The 19374-nt window shown below is 55.2% G+C and overlaps 2 protein-coding genes across 4 annotated transcripts; one reads left to right on the top strand and one right to left on the bottom strand.

The window, feature by feature from the left end:
- Window positions 1-1983: 1983 nt before the first annotated feature.
- Window positions 1984-4817, bottom strand: CUNH1orf210 (chromosome unknown C1orf210 homolog). Of its 2 annotated transcripts, none has more exons than XM_052665792.1 (5): window positions 4692-4817; window positions 4485-4588; window positions 3683-4202; window positions 2899-3045; window positions 1984-2744 (listed from the first exon to the last, which is right to left on the bottom strand). In XM_052665792.1, the coding sequence occupies exons 1-5, from the start codon at window positions 4738-4740 to the stop codon at window positions 2380-2382; spliced, it is 1185 nt and encodes a 394-aa protein (XP_052521752.1). In that variant the 5' UTR covers window positions 4741-4817; the 3' UTR covers window positions 1984-2379. The 2 variants fall into 2 exon arrangements, with proteins under 2 accessions (XP_052521752.1, XP_052521754.1); XM_052665794.1 differs by having other exon boundaries at window positions 3683-4190.
- A 2621-nt stretch (window positions 4818-7438) lies between these two features.
- Window positions 7439-19314, top strand: TIE1 (tyrosine kinase with immunoglobulin like and EGF like domains 1). 2 transcript variants are annotated; one of them, XM_052666061.1, is made up of 23 exons: window positions 7439-7966; window positions 8424-8711; window positions 11413-11523; window positions 11647-11802; window positions 11900-12031; window positions 12248-12388; window positions 12506-12634; window positions 12985-13130; window positions 13285-13429; window positions 13667-13825; window positions 13980-14117; window positions 14207-14497; window positions 15799-16089; window positions 16311-16624; window positions 16725-16935; window positions 17091-17201; window positions 17284-17474; window positions 17601-17714; window positions 17862-17932; window positions 18078-18118; window positions 18261-18357; window positions 18564-18663; window positions 18753-19314. In XM_052666061.1, the coding sequence occupies exons 1-23, from the start codon at window positions 7873-7875 to the stop codon at window positions 18822-18824; spliced, it is 3543 nt and encodes a 1180-aa protein (XP_052522021.1). In that variant the 5' UTR covers window positions 7439-7872; the 3' UTR covers window positions 18825-19314. The 2 variants fall into 2 exon arrangements, with proteins under 2 accessions (XP_052522021.1, XP_052522022.1); XM_052666062.1 differs by having other exon boundaries at window positions 7440-7966; window positions 16311-16504.
- Window positions 19315-19374: the final 60 nt, after the last annotated feature.

Below are 19374 nucleotides of genomic sequence, written 5' to 3'. Positions count from 1 at the left end.
AATTGCAGCATTTTTTGCATCATATTTTCAGAGTGAAGGGCACAGACAGTAAGGGGCTCTTAAGATGAGCTCAGACGACAAAACACTGAGCAGTGACTGCAAAATTAAGCCAGGAAGTGCTCAGTTTATATAGATAAGGCATATAAGAGAGAGAACTGACTGACCACTGAAACAAGGCTCTGGGTTTCCATCTCTTCATAGTTTCAGGCAACATGTTCCTTGCCTGAGAAATGCTCTAAGCTTCCTCTCTGCTTAGTGCCTGGAATGCCTGCTCCAGTAGTGCCCTTTGCTTTACATTCTCTGAGGTGTGTTATTTGCTTTTGTATAAACTGTGTTGTGTAAACATCTTAGTAAGAAGAGAAGTAAAGGAAAAGACAATAACGAAGCAGTCAGCAGTGGGGAGTCAGCCTTGTGGCAGGGCTGCAGGAAGGCATTCCCCTGAGGGACAGGGCGGAGGTTCCCAAACTTTTAGGGACAGTGAGCTGTGACATCTCACCACAGAGATGACAGGAATGCAGCAATTAGAATAGTTGTAAAATGCTACGATGGTGGCTGTGCAATCAGTCCCGTGAGAGGTGGCCATTTCATGGCAGCACACGTGCCTACCTGCCACTGCAGACGTTCTAGGTGCCCTTCTAGCACGTCTTGCTGCAAGAAAAGGGAAAACAGAGGAGACAGCCAGCAGGAAAAAATGCTGGAGAAACACTAGCAGGAATCTTGCAGCAACGCACAAGCACAGGGTGTACAAGACCACATTACTGGTTTGTTTGAACAACAACAAAAGTTATGCTGCAGGTCTCTTGTCTCGTGACACAAAGAGCACAGCAACACCTGAGCAAACCAAGGCAGCATCCACATCCCATCCTGAGCATGGTCTGCAGCAGGGCCAAACTGTGCGACAGTGGGTCCAGGGAGCACCCTGCAGTTCTATTTGCCCCATGGAAGTGGCAGAGCAGAGAGCCTCTCAGTCTCATGGCATTGTCATCAGAAAACTAGGAAAGGTGACTGGAGGTCCTGCTGCTGCCCGGAGCAGTCACCAGAGGTGGAGGGAGAAGGTTTTCATAGTAGCTGCTTAGTCAAAGGTGCAGGCTATCACTGCCTGTGCACAGGAGCAGAAGCTGCAGCAGCCCTTGAGGCCTCCTCCTGAGGCTGAGGAGTTCTGACTGAAATCAAATGCAGATGAAAAGCACCCATCTCCTACTAACTAGTACTACCCTTCCAGAGCCATAATGAGCAATTACCTGGGCTGGAGGAGGAAGCCTGGCAAATGGGACCTCCCATTTTCCTAATTATTTTCATGCTTTCACCTGGAAAGCCCAAAGACCTCAGTTCCTAAGCTCTCTGTGTTTTAAAACAGCTGGAGGGTGCAGCAGAGTGCAGGAAAGAGACTGTCCTGCCAGAAGACAGCTGTGGAGCTGCTTCCTGAGCACCCAGCCCCAGTGGCTCACACAGTACTGGAAGCAAACGCTGCCAACAGAGCCTTCCCATGCAAGGATAATTCACTCCTGCCATCCACAGTGCAAATGGGGTGCTTTCAGCTCATCCAGATTGTTCAGCATCACTTTACCTGTTTTATCACTCAGTAAACTGATCAATTGCACGCCTTGTTGACAGCATCAGTGTGAACACCAAATGGCTGCTGCAGGAGGAACGAATGTGATGCCAGCACAAAGAGGATCAGGTAGCAAGTCACAGCAGAGGATGGGGAGCTGGAGGGTCCTGGCAGCACTGCTCTGTGGGACATCCCATGCCCAAGACAGGGCAGCCAGCCCTGTGGGATCCTCCTCACAAGGAGTCAGTGGGATAGAAGCTGTACTGCCCCACATGTAGGACTGACACAGGAAATCCTTGCAGTGTAAGCAATAAAAGTTTGTTGACAAAATGATCGGCCATCTGAGACAAATGTAGAGGTCAGGCTGCCACACACCACTGGCCAGATGTGGGGCCATGGGGGGAGCCCCAGCAAACCATCATAGACAGAGGCAGGGTTGAATCATGCTTTAATTGCTCCCAGAGTGACAACAGAGTGGGGACAGAGCAGAGCCAGGTCCAGTGCCATGGGGCAGAGGGGCTGGTGCCCAAGTCCCCACAAGGAGCAGTGGGACAGGGAGAGGGGAGGACCCATCCCTGGGCATCTTGCCTTGCCCAGCTGCAATCAAGATCATCCTGTTCATCCTCAGTACCCAAGCAAGACTGGGAGAACAGCAGCACATCTGGTGTCTCCAAGCCAGCACAGCTCTGCTGGTGTCACAGCAGGGCACAGGGACACCTTCACCCCACTCCTTCCCTCCTGCCCCCATCTGCATGGGGACAAAAGCCAAGGGTAGGTGGAAATGGCAGGAAGGAGATGGGGCATGGGGATGGAGAGGGACTGCAGCCTCATATGGAGATGTGCGACTCTCTTTCCTCTTCCTCCGGCAGCTGCTCACTGGGCTGAATGTAGTTGTCCTCGATGAAGCCATCATCATCCTCAACATGCAGGCCGGTGATATTGGACACAGGGGGGTTCTCACTGTGACCCCAGCCTGAGGAGCCTCTATCCCAGCCAGTGCCCTCTTCCAAGGGGCCGCCTCCAATCGAGCTGGTTTCAGGCAGCGGTCGGTGGCGGTAGCTGGTGATGTTCTTGTGGCAGATCTTGCACTTGGCAACCAGAGCGACCAGGATGGAGATGCTGATGGCAGCCACTAGGAAGCCCACTAGGTAGGGCCAGCTCCTTCCTCCCTTCCCCGCAGGTGGCGCGGTGGCTGCAGCAGAGGACAGGCTCATCAGGGCTGGGCTGTGGCACAGCAGGTGCTCCACCACAGCTGACCACATGCATGCTTCACAGTGCTGCTTGTGGTGGGGAGGCCACCCCTGGGGGTGGACAGGAGGAAGGTAGTTCTCCCTGACCCAACTTACTGTTGTTGTTTGTAACTGTGGTCTGCTGTGCTGGGCTGACATCTCGAGGAAACCTCTGGCTTTTTTGGCAGCCCAGCTCCCAGGAATCCAGAGTTGCGATGTCCTGTCCCTGCAGCTCCGAAGGTGATGCACAGGTGACATGCATGGCTGGGAGACAACAGGCTAAGGTGGGACAGGGGATCTTCACCTGTTCCCTCCCCAGCTTAGAGAAAGCATTCCCTTCTTGCTTTCAAGCACTTCCAGTGCTGCCCTCCAGCCTTGTCAGTCCTCAGCTCTGTGTAAGGCACTACTAGAGGAAAAAATCTCTGACTATGGAGCCCCCAATAAGCACAGCTGTATGAGCGTGTGCCCACCACTAGCAGCTCTTCTTAACTAGGCAATGCCAAATTCATGGACATTGATAGAAACCCCATGGTCACAGGGCTGCTCTTGCCTGGGAGCCAAGCTTGGGGGGCTAAAGCCTGATCCTGTTCCTCAGGAGATGTTGAATGCTTGTGAAGATCTGTGCACTTCATGCAGATACGTGCATATGGATTTAGGAGTGTTAATTTCCAAGAAAAGTGGCTGAAGTATAGATCTCTGAATATTCTCCTCCTGTCTGTCATACCCAGAAATGTTGGATGCTGTGTGTACCTGAAAATGAAGAACTGAGACATTATGTCTCAGTTTGCTGTCCCTCAGAAGGGAGGAGAGCAGTCTTAGGGCTGGAGCAGAAGGACCAAATTCCCTTTCCAGGATCCCTCTCATCCCAAACCCATCCTGACACCCACCTCCCACCTCTCACCTTGCCTGCGCTTCAGCCACTGCTGTAAGGGATATGTGACACAGTCACACACCCAGGGGTTTCCATCCAGCTGGACCCATGGGATGGCTTCCATCAGCTGCAACATCAAAGTGTCCACGGACATCAGTGCATTGTTCTGCAGGTTCAGGTGGAGGAGACTTCTCAGCGGCAGAAACAACGGGACCTCCAGCTCTCGCAAACTGTTGTTTCTTAGAAGCAGGGTTTGCAAGTTTTCCAAGCCCTTGAAAGCGTCTGTGTGGAGGTAGGTGATGCTGCAGTTGCTCAGGTCCAGTAGGCATAGTGCCCTGACGTTGGAGAAGACGGCGGGGTGCAGTGTGAGCAGGGCGTTGCTGGAGAGGTTGAGGGAGAGCAGGGAAGGGAAATGCGTCAAGAGTGTCCCACGCTGCGGCATGACCAAGCTGTTGAAGGAGAGGTCTAAGCCGGTGATGTTTCTCGGAAGGGAGCTTGGAGCGTGCAGGAGGCTCTTCCTGCTGCAGTCAGCCCATCCCTGGGGAAAGAGCTGCTGAGGTGGGCCCTCTGCCTTCTGAGGGCGTCACTGTCACTCTGCTGCAGTAACCGTGTCACCCCATGTGTAAGCAGGGGCTCCCTGCAGCGACGCAAACCTGGCACACAGCCGCTTTTGGCCGGGGCCCCTCAGGGACGCTGCGTCGCTGCAGACGAGCAATGCCTGGAGCCGGCAGCACAAAAGCCCAGACGAGCCCTTGCCAGTCCCGCCTGCAGTGCTCCTGCAGTCATCGGGAACACCACCGCCCGCACACCTGTCCCAAGCCCCTGCCCCTACCTGATGATGCAGGCCGCACGGCCGTCCCGCCGCCGCCGCTCCCCAGGCGCAGAGCAGGCCGCAGAAACCCAGCAGGCCGGTGGGAGCCATCGAGCTCCAGGAAGCTGCGGGGCAGAAAAACAAGTTTGAGGGCAGGCGGTGCAGCCAGCCGCGCCGGTGAGGTGCGGCGGTGACGGGGATGGCCGTTCGTGGGCAGGCCGCGGCTACCTCGATGCCCCACGGCGCCGCTCGCCCGGGGCCAGCCTGGCGGCCACATTCCCTCCTGCAGCCCTGAGGCGCGGAGAGAGGCGGCGGTGTGGCTTACACATTAACCACCGCGCCCTGGGCTGCTCCGGGGCTGGGGCAGGGCAGGAGGTGGGCACGGAGGTGGCACCGTCTCTCCGTGGCCGCGGTGCTGGCGGCAGCCTTTAGCCTCCCTTGCAGGGCACCCCTGGGGGTGCTGTGCACGGAGGGCAGAGCAGGCCTCCAGAAAGGCAGTGCTAGCAGCGCTGCTGAGGCAGCCATGGGTGGACATGCAGGGTGTTCACGTTTCCTATCAGGAAACGTATCAGCACACGATGGTTTCTGGCATGCAGTGCTTTGGATTAAAATGTGCAAATGGTAACAAAAAGGGGTATTTTTGTCATCTTTTTTTTTTTTTTTTTTTTAAGTCTAATGTGATTCAGCAGAAAAATTCAGGGCTGTGAGTCCAGCAGAAATTCAGGTGTTCCGTGCACGCTGTGGTCTTTCCATGTTAGAGGTGTGGTGGGCACGGCTGCGCTGGGGTTGCTGGTTCCTTGCCAGGAGATGCAGGGCCATTGCTGAATGTCCCCATGAAACCTCCTGGAGAGTCTCCTTCCTGCCTCCAACTCAAGGGATCTGCACAAATAGAAACCTCCAGGAAAAAAAAAAAAAGCAAAGGAAGATGTTTCCCCATCTTTGGAGACATTCAAGGTCAGGCTGGACCAGGCTCTGAGCACCTGATGGAGCTGTAGCTTTGCAGGGGAGTTGGACTAGATGGTCTTTAAGGGTCCCTTCCGATGCATATGATTCTGTGATTCTATGATTCTGTAGGTGTGGTTGGCTCTGGTTCCTTCATGGATCCCCAAGATCTGCCTAGTGTGGGGAGTTGATGGTTAATGGATCCAGCTCCCCAGCAGACCACAGCAATGCCCTGCTTCCCCTTCATGCAGCTAGTGGATATGTGCTTTGCTCTCCAAGGAGCGTGCTGCAAGGCCTGCTTTGCAGAGTATCCCCACAAAGTGTGCTTGTTCCACATCAATAATCCCTTTATCACAATGATTCATCATGTTGGACAACATTTCACAAAGTGCATCACAGTCTATTGTTCTGCCTGCATGGCTGTGCCGCTGCTGATCGTGGCACACACTGGCCATCTCAAACATGGGTAAGCATGAGATGGCACAATAGCAATTATAGCTCTGAGCATGACTGACCTCTACCACCAGTAAACTATAGGAAGCAGCCATCTATTTATGTATTCACCTATCTGTCCCCCTTCCTGCAGCTGTACTGAGCTCACTGATGAGTCCCTGACCTGAAGAGCTTGCAAACAAGCTTTGGATTGACAGGCGTAGCAACACCAACTGCAGGAGGAATCAGCTGCTGTAATTAGCCCCTGTGTTCAGGTTGAGGCAGCCAAGGACACACGTTCATCATTTAAAGACGACCCTGCCCTCGGGTCTCCCAAAGACTGACTCCCTTGCCTATACTCCCTGCTGAGGGAGGTGGTCAGTGGGCATGATGGGGTGGGTTGAGGTTGGACTGGGTGATCTTAGAGGTCTTTTCCAACCCAACAATTCTGTGTCTTACAGGGCAAATGTAGGCAGCTGTACGCAGTGCCCATTTTTCAGGGTCTCTTCATCACTCGGGGAGCTGCTGGTGGCAGCATATGGCAGCCAGGCGCTGAGGTGGCACAGCACAGTCCCTGTCTGCTGCCATCACTCTGCACTGCTTGGGCCCCATACAGCCCCAGAGCGCACTGTAAATAGTCGGAAGCGATGAATGGATTTCCCTTTCCTCTCCATGTGTGCTTTAGATTTTTGGCCGGATACAGCATGGGCTTGGGACACACCAAAACATGGATCTTTCTCCCCGGCAGGCCAGGCTTTCACATGGGAACAGCTCAATACACCGCATGCAGAGCAGTGTGTGGTCAAGTGGGTAAAGATTGCCGTGATTTCCTCAGGAATACCATGCATTTACCCCTGCCCTGCGCCTGCCTGAGCCCACTGTGGCCTTACAAGGTCCCTCAGCATACGGTGTGGCTGCAGCCATGGTGAGGCCCTCATCTTTCCCCTGGGTGTAGCTCAAGGACAGACGGTTTCTGAAACAGGAAAGAGGGAGACAGGCTGGAAGGCGGTCAAGGAAAGCCAGACTTTCTGCTGCTTCCAGCTTCCTCCCAGATGTGTTTATGGCCCTGCAGAGGAATCTTCCCCCCCAGCAGCTGCTGCCCTCCTGCCCAGGCTGTCCAGATGTTTTCTGCTGTGAGGGCTCTGCTCAGCCACTGCCAAACTAACCCCTCTGCCTCATTTTGTGGCAGAGTGGCTGTGAGGTCCCCACTTTCCTGCCACTCAGCCCTACAGGGACACGGATGGGGCTGTGGATGCCGGCATCCTGCTGGGGCATTCTGTACACATTGCACTACCATATCAGCATGTGGAAGTGCGGGGGAAAGCAGCAGGGCAAGGAGCAGCAGTAGGACTTCGCTACCACTTGGTCACCTCTCTGTGGTGGGGACATGAGCTGGCAGCCCATGCAGGCTCATGGTGGTCAAGGTGCGCACGGCCTCGGTGCCGGGGACAGAGCCCATGAGGGTCAGCTCCCGCCTGTGGCTCCTGGAGTCAGGGCTGGCTCTGAACAATGGGTGGAGAGCAGGAAACGCCGCATGGGAAACAGGATTTGGCTCCGCCGCCGCCGCCGCCAGCCGCGGCCCCTTGGCCCCTTTCCTTTCCCTGCTCCACAGAGCCCTTCCCATAGCCGCGGGGCATGCTGAGGCGATGAGGATGCCGCTGCACGAGCAGGCTCGGGCGTGAGACCCTGACTACTGCAGGCGAGAAAGGGCTGGGGTACCACCCGGTCAGGCTGGAGCTCAGCATGGCTGGGGGCACCCTGAGAGCGCCGTTCTAGCCCCACGGGAGAGCCCCACTGGGCAACCAACCTCAGTGGCCCCTTTGCCACACAGCTGGGCAGCAGCCGAGTGGGTGGGGACGAAGGCATCATCCACACCATGCCCCAGCTATGATCCAGAGGAAGGGGTCCTGCCCCCCCCGGTGATCAAGCAAGAGTGCTGAGGCAAGATGGAGAGTGTGGGACAGGGGTCCTGAGCCTCCACTCATGTGGAGCCCGTAGTCACTTGCCACCACTGGCTCCGTCACTCGTGGTTGGGATGTGCTGGATATTTTCCTATGCCAGATTTGGGACATACTTCAAGGACATGGGACTCCAGTTTTATCTTCTGCTTCTCTTCCCATGGATGGCAGGTAAATGACTCCTTTCCCTCTGCCCTGCAGGTAAGCCCATTCCCCAGGGGGGTTTGGTGGGGCAAGGAAGCTGTGGTGGTCCCAATGAAGCAGGGACTCAGGAGGGGCATGAAGGGAGGAAACATCCCTTTGAGATTGGTGGTTTGGAGTACTTGGGGCTGAGCTTTGGGGCTGAGTTATCCTCCTCTGTACCCCAGCTTAGGACAGGGGCACAGGCAGATTGCAGGAGGAGGAACCTCATAACACTGCACGCTTGGCTCATGCAGTAACCTGAGCCCATGGGGATCTCCAAAAAGAGACTGAAAGTGTCCACTGTGCCATCTGATAGCCTGCGGGCAAGAAGGACTTGGAAATGGGGTTGAGGTTTGGGTTATGGGGTCTATCCCTGTAACTGACCTAGATAGAGGAGGCCATGTCCTGGTCTGGCTGTGACATTCTCTCATGTTCCCCTCAACAGGGGCCATTCTGGACATCACCCTGATTGCCAACGTGCAGAGCCTGTCCCACTCTGACTTCTTCCTCTCCTGCATCATGGGCGAGCGCGACGTGAGCTACCTGCAGATTGAGCGGGAGAACAAGATTGTGATGACGCATCCCAAGACAGGCTTCCAAAACTACCGCAACCGCAGCAACTATGTCCAGGCCAGGGGCTTCTCCATGCCTGACCTGGTGGGGATCCTCTACTGCCTGGGGCGCACGCCAACAGAGCAGGCCCAGGTGGTCTACGTGCACAACAGCCATAATGGTAAGCGCTTGAGTGGGCTCCGGGGAGCATGATGCACTCACTCACTCACTTACTCACTCGAGGCCAGGTTTGATGGGACCTTGGGCAGCCTGATCTACTGGGTGGAAGCCAGCCCACAGCAGAAGGCTTGGAACTCAATGATCTTTAAGGTCCCTCCCAGTCTAAGCCATTCTATGATTCACTGAGGCTAGGTTTGGGGTCTGTTGGCACCGTGGCAGCTCTTGAGTCAGCAGGCAGCTACTGCTGTGCCCAGCCCCTCTGGCCTTTGTGCAGAACATGAGAGAGCCACCACCAGGTGGACCACCACCAGGTCTTGTCTCGCTCAAGCACTGGGTGTGAGTGGCAGCCATTTGGATGTTTGTGTGGTGCGGGGGGTTGATCTGTGGCGTACAGGAGGTGGCAATTGGTGCAGTGAAGAAGCTTTTTCACCCCATGAAGATATGAGAAAGTTTTTTGGCTGAAGGAGCATGGCCCAATTCCAAGAGCGCTTCGTGGCCACCGCCCCAGGGAGGTGTGCGGGAAGGGCGGCTGCAGGCAGTAGGTGGGAATGGTGCCCATGAGCAGGGCAAGGTCCAGAGGGAGGGAAGCCAAAGGAAGTGGTGAGGTCTGGCAATCATCAACCAAAAGCGGGTGCCATCAGGCAGTGCCAGCCCCTGGTCCCACTGGCATGTCTGGCTCTGCCCGCCAGCAGGTTCCTGGGGAGGGCATGGGGTTCACCTCCTGCTCCTGCTCCTCGTTAGGGCCATAGAAACCTAAAGGGCATCACCACAGTAGGATAATACCCAAGGGGACATAGTCTCCAGCACTGCCCTCACTGACTTCACGACTCTTGAGACTTCACTAAGTTATTAGGACAGCAATTCTCTGTGATAGGTGTTTGCTACTGGGTGTTTTCAAGCTCTTTGTTAGGAAGTTTTGGCTAAAACAAGACATCTCCCTGCCCATGTTAAAATACAGCTCTATCACAGTGTTTTGAGCTGCTCCAATATCTCCAGCTGGGGAACAGACTGCGATAAGGACCATGCCAGTGGGGCACAAGCATCCTCTTAGGAGCAGGGATTGCTCTCTGTCCTTGACCAGAGGCTCACACTGAATATGGCAGCGGCCTTATCAGAAACAGAGACAGCCGGTCTGGGCAAACAGAGCTCTGGGAGGCACCAAGGGAGGAAAGCAGAGCACTGGAAATTGGAACAGCAGGCACACGGTGTGCAGGGACAGAGGGGCACAGACACATTGCTACGTTAAGGGAATGAGGGGGGCTTTGCACACTGACGTGGCATTTGTGTCTCCCTATATATGAGTGAGGTGGTCAGTGGGACCCAGGTTTGTTCACTGGCCCAAAGCAGCCGCAGGAGTTAGAAGCGCCAAAAAAGTTGATGCTGCTCTGTTTAATTTAGATAAGGAGAAGTTTAGAAAACAAATTGAGGAAGATTGATTGAAGGAAAAAGTAACAAAAAGGTTAAATCTTTGCCAGAGGAGTGAGGTTCTGTGTAAAGAAACCATGCTGAGGGCTCAAGCGTGCATTGAATCAGCTCTCACAGTGCAGCTGAGTGCTCACAATAGCATGTGTAGGGAATGCTGCCCAAGGACAGTGAGTATCTTCTAAGATGCATGAGAGCAGAGGAAGGATTATCAGCTTTGAAAGTAAAAACACAGGAAAAAGAGACCAATCAGACCCGGAGAGGCAGTCTGAGAAGGGTTTAAACCCAACAAACTGTTTTGTCAGACCATCGAGCAGAGAGGCGCACGGAGGGGCCACAGCAGAAAAAAATAAATTATTTTATTTTTGCATCTGTGAGCACAATAGGGAACTTCAGGAAATCTGTCAGAGGATCTGTCTAAAATTACAGCACTGATAAGAGAAGACAGACAATAAATAGCTGAAACAAACATTGCCAGGACCTCTCCTTGCCTTGCAGCAGTGCCAGCGGTCAGGCTGCAGGGCTGCTGGTGCGCTGCCAGCAGGAGTCAACCTGTGGTTGTTGGAGCTCCTGGTTCTCAGGATGAGATGTGGTATCTGCTCAGGGCATCAGACCCTGGCTGCAGCAGTGTGTTTGTGGCTACAGTGTAGGACCAGGGCTAAAGCTGGGAGAACAATACTGGGCATATAGCAGAATAAATAGATATAGCTGGCAGGATGCTGAGCTGCAGGCACCACTGCTCCCACACAGCACAGCCAGTTGAAGGGTGTGTGATCTGGCACACTGGGAGGATCTGGCAGCCAGTATCCGAGTGTCCCTTCTTTTGTGTCATTGCTGGCACACCCAGGGCTTGGTTTCCCAGTGCTTAACATATTTATAGTCTGGTTTAGGCTCAAAGTTGTGCCCAGGCTGACTCACACTGTAGCTATGAGAGTGGTGCATACCCCAACACCTTGGAAATTGGGTAAACATGTGAGTACTCTGCTAGAGGGAGGCAGAGACACAGGTCCTGCCTCTTGCCTACACACCTCCCAGTCTGGCAGCAAGCAGCGTCTCATGCTGTCATATCTCCCCAGGCTGCTGTCACAGCATCCCGTGCTGGGACAGCGCAGGACACCCCAACCCTGGGTAACATCCCTGGTTCCCTGTGGCTCCTCTGCCTGAGGTGTGTGGATGGAGATGTGCGTGGTGATGTCCCCACAGAGAGGTGTGTTAGGACTGCACAGCGGGGCGGCTCATCCAGGCACTGCCCTCAGCCTGCACCTCCTTCTCTTTGGCAGCCCACCTCTTCCCGGTGAAGGCCACGCAGTCTGTGAACGTTGGTGAGCCGGCCACCTTCTCCGCCAGGGTCCTCAGGAGGAAGGAGATGGATGTAATGTGGAAAAGAAATGGCAAGTGGCTTCACAAGCAGGGCTGCCACCACCCAGTGCCCTGCACCAGCCCTGCTCCTAGTCGCCCTCACTCCCCGACCCCAGGGTGCAGCAGTCCCCAGGTCACCCCCTGTCTCCCCACAGGTACCTACTACCAGACCACGGACCGAGGCGAGGTGCGGGGTGATCTTTTCACTCTAACGCTCCCGAATGTCAGCATGACTGAAAATGGTGTCTACAGTGCCACTTTCATGGGAGACAGCCCTCTGTGGAGTGCCTTCTACAGGCTTATCGTTAGAGGTGAGTGGGGCCAGGGAAGTGGCACTCCACTGTCCCGCCTCATATGTTGGGGACGCACGGCCCAGTGCCAACCCACATCCTTCTGCTCTCCCTGCAGCGTGTGCTGCAAAGAAATGGGGTCCATCCTGTGAGAAGGACTGTCCCGACTGCCTGAATGGGGGCATCTGTCATGACCATGTCGGTGAATGCATCTGTCCTCCTGGCTTCATGGGCACCAGATGTGAGAGAGGTACGTCCAGTGGCTGCTTCTGCCCTGAGGAGATGAGCTGTGTCCCACTGCACTCCAAGATCTAGTCACCATGGCCAGAAACTCACAGCACCCTCAGCATCTGCCCATTCCCATTGCCCCCTGCTTCTATCGCCTTGGCGGGACAAACACTGGGGCAGGAACTCCTTGCCTGCTGGGGATGGTGCTAGGGAACTCCATGAAGCACTTGTTTTCCAGCCTGCAGGGAAGGCCAGTTTGGCCGCAACTGCCAGGAGACGTGCCAGAGAGCCCAGGGCTGCAGGGGGCTGAGCTTCTGCCTGCCGGACCCATATGGCTGCTCCTGTGCCTCGGGGTGGAGCGGCTCCCGCTGCAGCCAAGGTATGGGAACATGGGCAGTATCCTGCCTTGCCTGCTGGCTTGAGCACCAGCACAGGCTGAGCACGTGCACCCATACAGTGTGGCCAGGGGTAACAGTGGACTCTCCTCTTCCCACAGCCTGTCCCCCAGGATACTATGGCCCCGACTGCGCTCTGATGTGTACCTGCCGGAATGGTGGCAGCTGCAATCGCTTCAGTGGCTGCATCTGCCCTGCAGGCTGGCATGGGCAGCACTGTGAGAAGTCAGGTGAGGCTGGCACAGGGCCATGGAGGGGCTTTGTCCCCTGTGGGTGGGCTCTTTCCTCATTAAAGGGAGCTGATGCTGATACCAATCTCCACGGCCAGGTGGGCAGCCTGCTTTGCTGGTAAAAATAGCCCCCAGACCTATGGTACCCAAACTGTGGTACTGCACGAGGGAGAATAGTCTGGCTTTCCCTAATTAGATGTGCCAAAGAGCATCCCTGAGCCTGGAGTGTGGGGTGGATCTGAGCTGGAACTCAGTGCTCAGACATGACCCCCAGCACCGGGAAAGCTCTGATTGTCCTTGGTGAGCAGGGAGAAGTGGGATGAGCCCTAACGCTGATTTCTCCATACCAGACCGCTTCCCCCAGATCATCAAACTGGCCTCAGAGCTGGAGTTCAACCTAGGCTCGGAGCCCATCATCAGCTGCGTGGCCACCGGCAACCCGCTGCCCGCAAGCGATGGCGTGGAGCTGCGCAAGGCTGATGGCACCATGCTCAAGGTACCTCAGAAGCCGTTCCCTTTTTTCACCTCACTGCCATCCTTTGGCACTGTCCCTGCACCCAAATGGCAGAATCCCCAACATGGTGGGTGGCAACTCCACCAAGTGGTAACCCTGGCTGCCATGGTGGCTGATAGCACCTCTGTGCCCACAGCTGGTCAAAGCCATCATAGAGTCGGGGCAGATCACGTGCGAGTTTCAGGTGCAGCATCTGACGAAGGCCGACGCAGGGCTCTGGGAATGCCGAGTCTCTACTACTGGGGGCCAGGACAGCCGGAAAGTCAAGGTCAACATTCGAGGTGAGGAAAGAACTGAGGGTGCTGGGTCACAGCGTGGCAATGAGACCCCCCACAAGTGGACTACATGCCACTCATCTTGTGTCAGAGTGGCAGCAGTCAGGTTTGAATGGATAAAACATTTGTTGGGATCTTCCCTTACCTGCCAAAGCTGGAAAGGGGCAAGATCTGTAGATGTCCTCGTACTCTGCTCCTGATTGCTCCCAGTCCAACTGATATAATTCCTTCCTTCACCTCCAGTGCCACCAGCACCCCTGAGCCCGCCCCGGCTGCTGGCCAAGCAGAGTCGCCAGCTGGTGGTGTCACCTGTGGAATGCTTCTCTGGTGATGGACCCATTGTCTCTGTCAAGTTGCTCTACAAGCCCAAGGATGATGTCTCGGTGTGGTCGTCCATTGTGGGTACGTGGCTGTCAGAATGGGTACCTGGCTCCTGTGAAGAGCCTGGGGTGTGCAGAGGTCTCCATCTCGCTCAGAAAGACCCCTCTGTAGTGACACTGGTAGGACACTGGTGATAGGGTGGGGTATGGATTTGATATGTCCTCTTGGTTAACAGTTGACAACAGTGAAAACATCACTCTCATGAACCTCCGGCCAGTGACTGCCTACGTTGTCAAGGTGCAGCTGAGCCGACCAGGGGACGGTGGTGAGGGCAGCAAGGGACCTGAGGCCATTATGGTGACTGAATGCCTAGGTGGGTCCCCATCCCATTACTCTGAACCTTTCCCTGCATGGTGCAGGGTCTACCAAGCCCCATGGCTGACATACACTTTTTGTTCACAGAGCCCACAGTCAAGCCTGTGATTGAAGGTTGGTCTATTGAGGAGAAAAATACCCTTCACGTCAACTGGAAATTGCCGAGTAACCATGAGCCTGCACATGGGTTCATTGTCCATCTCTTTGACTCTGCAAAGCAACTGGTCTTCAAGAAAAACATCACATCCATTTCCGTGCTCTCTGCACACATTGGGGGCCTGGAGGTCAACAAGGAGTATGGGCTGGAGGTGCTGGTGTACCACTGCACCAGTCTGGGGCCCCCCTCTGATCTCTACAAGGTCATGATCAACAGCAAAGGTGGGTGACATGTGAGGCTGGGGTGGGGGAGTTGCTTGCCTTAGAACGTGGGAGACTTCAGGAGTCATTCCCCACATGCACCTTGTGGAGAATGAGAGCCCTGTAAAATCATAGAATCTTCTAAGCTGGAAAGGACCCTTAAAGGCTGTCTAGTCCAACTTCCTTGCAATGAACAAGGACACCTACAGCTAAATTAGGTGCTCAGAGACCCATCCAGCCTGATCTTGAGTGTCTCCAAAGACAAGGCTTCCACCACCACTTTGTGCAACCTGTTCCAGTGCCTCACCACCTTATTGTAAAAACATTCATCCTTATATCCAATATAAATCTCCCCTCTTTTACTTTGAAACATTTTCCCCTTGTTCTATCACAACAGACCCTGCTGAAGAGTCTGTCCCCTTCCTTCTTATAGCCCTCCTTTAAAGTGAAATAGATAACCTAGCTTTAGAAAAAAGGAAAAAAAGAAATCCAGGGAATTCTAACATCTTATAAATGTAAGAGCAACCATTCCTGGGTTTGGCTGGTCCTGTATCCCAGCTCTGGTAGACTACGAACAGTTACTTGCAGGTAGATGCCAGGTACATGGCAAAATTGGTCCTCGTGTTCTCACTAGATCAACAGCCTCCAGCACTATGCAGCTGAGAAGCATCCAGAGTGTGGCATTCAGGCCATGATGAATGATGACCAAATATAGATCTGTCCTTCATACCCACAGCCACGCTCTGTCACACTTGTCTACACTTGTTGCCTTTCCAACACTCTGTAGTAAGAAGTTTCTCAGTGGGGGAAGAAAAAAAAAGAAAAAAAAAACATGTTGTTTCCTTTTGCTTGCAATAACCCTGGTACACTTTCACCTAATGGCCACATCCCATCAGTCTGACCAACCTTTCTGGTAAACCAGAAGGGAAGCAGAGCACAAGGTGTGTGGCTTCAGTGAGGTTAAGAGCAGTCTGGTACGTGCTGGGAGGGCTGTTAGGTGTCAGGTCTGCAGGATGTAGTGCTTTCTCTGCGCTGTACTTTCAGAGCTTTGGGTAGCTGTGGGATGTGTGCTTTAGGATGTGGAGAAGACTCTGAAGAGGAAGTGGGAATGATAAGATGCCTGACAAAAATGAGTTCATGTTTACCTCCTGACATCACACCAGCATAAAGCAGAGAGTCTGTAGAGGTCCCTCAAGCCTGGCACAGCTCTGATTACCATTGCTGTTGACAGGAGCTGGAGGAGGCTTCTTCTGCCACCAGTGCTCAGCCGCTGCAGCATCAGGAATCCTGTGCTGGTACTGATGCTCCACTTCTCTTTCCAGGGCCTTCCTCCCCACGGTCGCTGTCAGCAGAGTCTGTGTCTGACACAGCCATCAGGCTCTACTGGCAGGTCCCTGAGTACCCCAACGGGGGCATCACCAAGTACATTGTAGAGCTGCAGCAGGTGGGGGGAACCAGCGAGCCCCAGTGGATTGACACCGACAATGGTGCTGAGACAACCAAGATCATTGGAGGCCTCAACGCCAGCACCACCTACCAGTTTCGTGTCCGGGCCAACTCCCATGTCCCAGGGGAGTGGAGCCAGCTGGTAAAAGCCAAGACCCTGGGGGATGGTGAGTGGGGAGCCCCTGCAGGCCTGCACCTGCACCCAGCCCCTCGGTGGGTGTCTCACCTCTGCGCTCCAGGCACTACCAACTTTACATCACGGCACTGGGAGCTGTGGTCTCTGCATGGGCTCCCAGTGTGCCGGGACAGGGCTGAGGTCTTGCTGCTCAGCCTTCCATGCAGCTCCATGCAAGGCTCAGCCATGGTCTACCATCCTTCTTTTTGGCAGGAGCACTGAGTGTGCCACCTAGCCTGGGCAGCCAGAGCACTGAGCAGTCGGGAGTAGACCAGCAGCTGCTCTTGGCCATCATCGGCTCCGTGTCCGTCACCTGCCTCACCATCCTCTTTGCCCTGCTGGCACTTTTTCTCATCAAGAAGAATTTTTTCCACCGGCGCCGCACCTTCACGTACCAGTCTGGCTCGGTGAGTGCTGCCTGCCCTGCCAGGACAGTGTCCCCAGCTCCCCACGTCCCAGCCCGATCCAGGTCACGCTCCATAGCCTCCAGTCCGGATGCAGCCAGACCTCACCTCCACACAGAGAGGGTGCGGAGCCCACCCTTGCCTGTGATACCTGCCCTGTTGGCACCGCCGTGGGGCAGAGGGGTGCCCGATGCCTCTGACCTCAACTGCTCCCCTCTTGCAGGGAGAAGAGACCATCCTGCAGTTCAACTCAGGGACCCTGACCCTGACGCGCCGGCCCAAGCCACAGCCCGAACCCCTCAGCTACCCCATCCTGGAGTGGGAGGACATCAAGTTTGAGGACATGATTGGGGAAGGGAACTTTGGGCAAGTCATCAGGGCCATGATCAAAAAGGATGGCTTGAAAATGAATGCAGCCATCAAGATGCTGAAGGGTGAGCGTTGCGATGGGTCAGGCAGGATGAAGCAGGTGGGGAGGTAGTGGGGATGAGGTTGCATCCCAAGCAGCACTTCGGGCTGAGAAGGGGCAGGAGCTGTCTGTGGAGGACTAGTGGAAGGGTCCAGGTGTGCATCTCTGCTTTGCTTCCAGAGTTCGCCTCAGAGAATGACCACCGGGACTTTGCTGGAGAGTTAGAGGTGCTGTGCAAGCTGGGCCATCACCCCAACATAATCAACTTGCTGGGCGCCTGTGAGAACAAGGGTGAGGGCTGTCCCCCTTTCCCCACTGGCTACTGCTCTTTTTTGGAGACAGCCTGGTAAGACCTGCCTCTTCCTGCCCACAGGTTACCTGTATATTGCCATTGAGTATGCCCCTTATGGAAACCTCCTTGACTTCCTCCGCAAAAGCCGAGTTCTGGAGACCGACCCAGCCTTTGCCAAGGAGCATGGCACTGCATCCACCCTCACCTCCCAGCAGCTCCTCCAGTTTGCTTCAGATGTGGCCAAGGGGATGCAGTACCTGAGTGAGAAGCAGGTATGTCCCCAGGCACACGGGGTAGGGTTGTGTTCCCCTCTGGAGCAGCTTCTCCCTATCCCCATTTCAAGCCCCAACTCTCAGTTCGACTCTGGCCAGCCATGGCTCACTGCTGTCCTCTCTCAGTTCATTCACAGGGACCTGGCAGCCAGGAATATCCTGGTGGGAGAAAACCTGGCCTCCAAGATTGCTGACTTTGGCCTCTCCAGGGGGGAGGAGGTCTATGTGAAGAAGACAATGGTGAGGGAGGAGCTAGGGGACTCCATGGATCCTTCATGGATGCAGAGGGCAGGATCCCCCAGCGGTGGGAAGCCGGCTGGAAGACAGCTACACCATCCTCCCTCCTTCCTTGGGATGTCCCCTGAGGGTCACCCTTTGTTTCCCCAGGGCCGCTTGCCAGTTCGCTGGATGGCCATCGAGTCCCTCAACTACAGCGTGTACACCACCAAGAGCGATGTGTAAGTCCACAGACACCGGGGCTGGGACACCCCTGTCCCTCTTGTCGGCCCCATCCAGTCTCACCATGAACCCCTTCAGCTTGTCCCCCTCCTCATGAGTGGAATATGGCTGCTGGCTCCATCACAACCTAACCTACTATTTCAGGTGGTCCTTCGGCGTCCTTCTCTGGGAGATCGTCAGCTTGGGTAAGGCTCATCTTTTGTCCCCTCCACCCCCTCAGGTCCCTGCAGGTCCTCCTGCAGTTCTGGAGGGGACAACTCAGGGGATGTCAAGGGGATGGGGGTACCTCATGCCCCCACCACAAGCCACGTATGTATGTGGCTGCAGGGGGCACACCGTACTGTGGGATGACGTGTGCTGAGCTCTACGAGAAGCTGCCCCAAGGCTATCGCATGGAGAAACCCCGCAACTGTGACGATGAGGTGTAAGTTGGCAGTGCCCTGCATCCTCTCTACTATCCGTGGGAGTTCTTGATGGCTTCTGGCAGCCTATCCTGGTCCCCTGTGCACCACTGGATGAATGCCCCATGCCTTCTACGCCATGCTTTTGTCTCCTGCCCACTTCTCCCCATCTCCCACAAGCAGCCTTTCTGCCCACCCCACCCCGTGCACACACACTCTGTGCCCCCAGGTACGAGCTGATGCGGCAGTGCTGGCGTGACCGTCCCTACGAGCGCCCACCCTTTGCCCAGATCTCCATGCAGCTCATCCGCATGCTGGAGGCCAGGAAGGTGAGTGGCCACTTGACCAGCCACCCCCATGGAACCCCACCAAGCACACCTCAGCATCTCCCCTGCTCCTGACTTGTGTTCCCATGCAGGCATACGTGAACATGGCTTTGTTTGAGAACTTCACCTATGCAGGGATTGATGCCACTGCTGAGGAGGCCTGAGGCTGCACCCAACTCCATGCAGCTCCCACCAGCTTGTACCCCCATAGCGGAGGGGTAAACGCCAACCCCCAGTCTGCTGGGACACCTTCCCTGTAGCAGGACTGCACTGTGCCCTTCCCAGTTGCTTTCTGATGCATGCTGGCTGGGGGACACGTGTCGACAGCCCCAAAGGACAAGTGCCAGCTGTGTGCCCTACACGGTGTCTGCAGCAGAAAGAAGGGCCCGGTCCCCAGGAGCTGGGATGCTGCAGCCCACGCCCTGGCAGGAGACAAACATCCAAACTGCGGGGTGAGAAGCGGAAGCAGAGACCTGGCAGCTCCCTACCCTGCAGTTCTCAGCATGCTCCACTGCAAGCAGATGGTGAGCATCACTACAGCTTGGGATGCAGCAGCCCCAGTGAAGGAGGAATGATATGCACAGTCTCCAGCTCAGCACTTCCCCTTGGAACTCAATGGCTATGTTTTATGGTCAATAAACATTGTACAAGGGACAGCTGGCTCCATTGGAGGGATGGGGAGTTGATGATTTGCTGCTTTTCTGGAGGATGTGC

The sequence above is a fragment of the Tympanuchus pallidicinctus genome, unplaced genomic scaffold (genome assembly GCF_026119805.1).
Source record: "Tympanuchus pallidicinctus isolate F22 unplaced genomic scaffold, pur_lepc_1.0 scaffold7, whole genome shotgun sequence".
Taxonomy (NCBI): Eukaryota; Metazoa; Chordata; class Aves; order Galliformes; family Phasianidae; genus Tympanuchus; species Tympanuchus pallidicinctus.
Note: the sequence above shows the minus strand (reverse complement) of the source record. Positions and strands in the feature narration are given on the sequence as shown.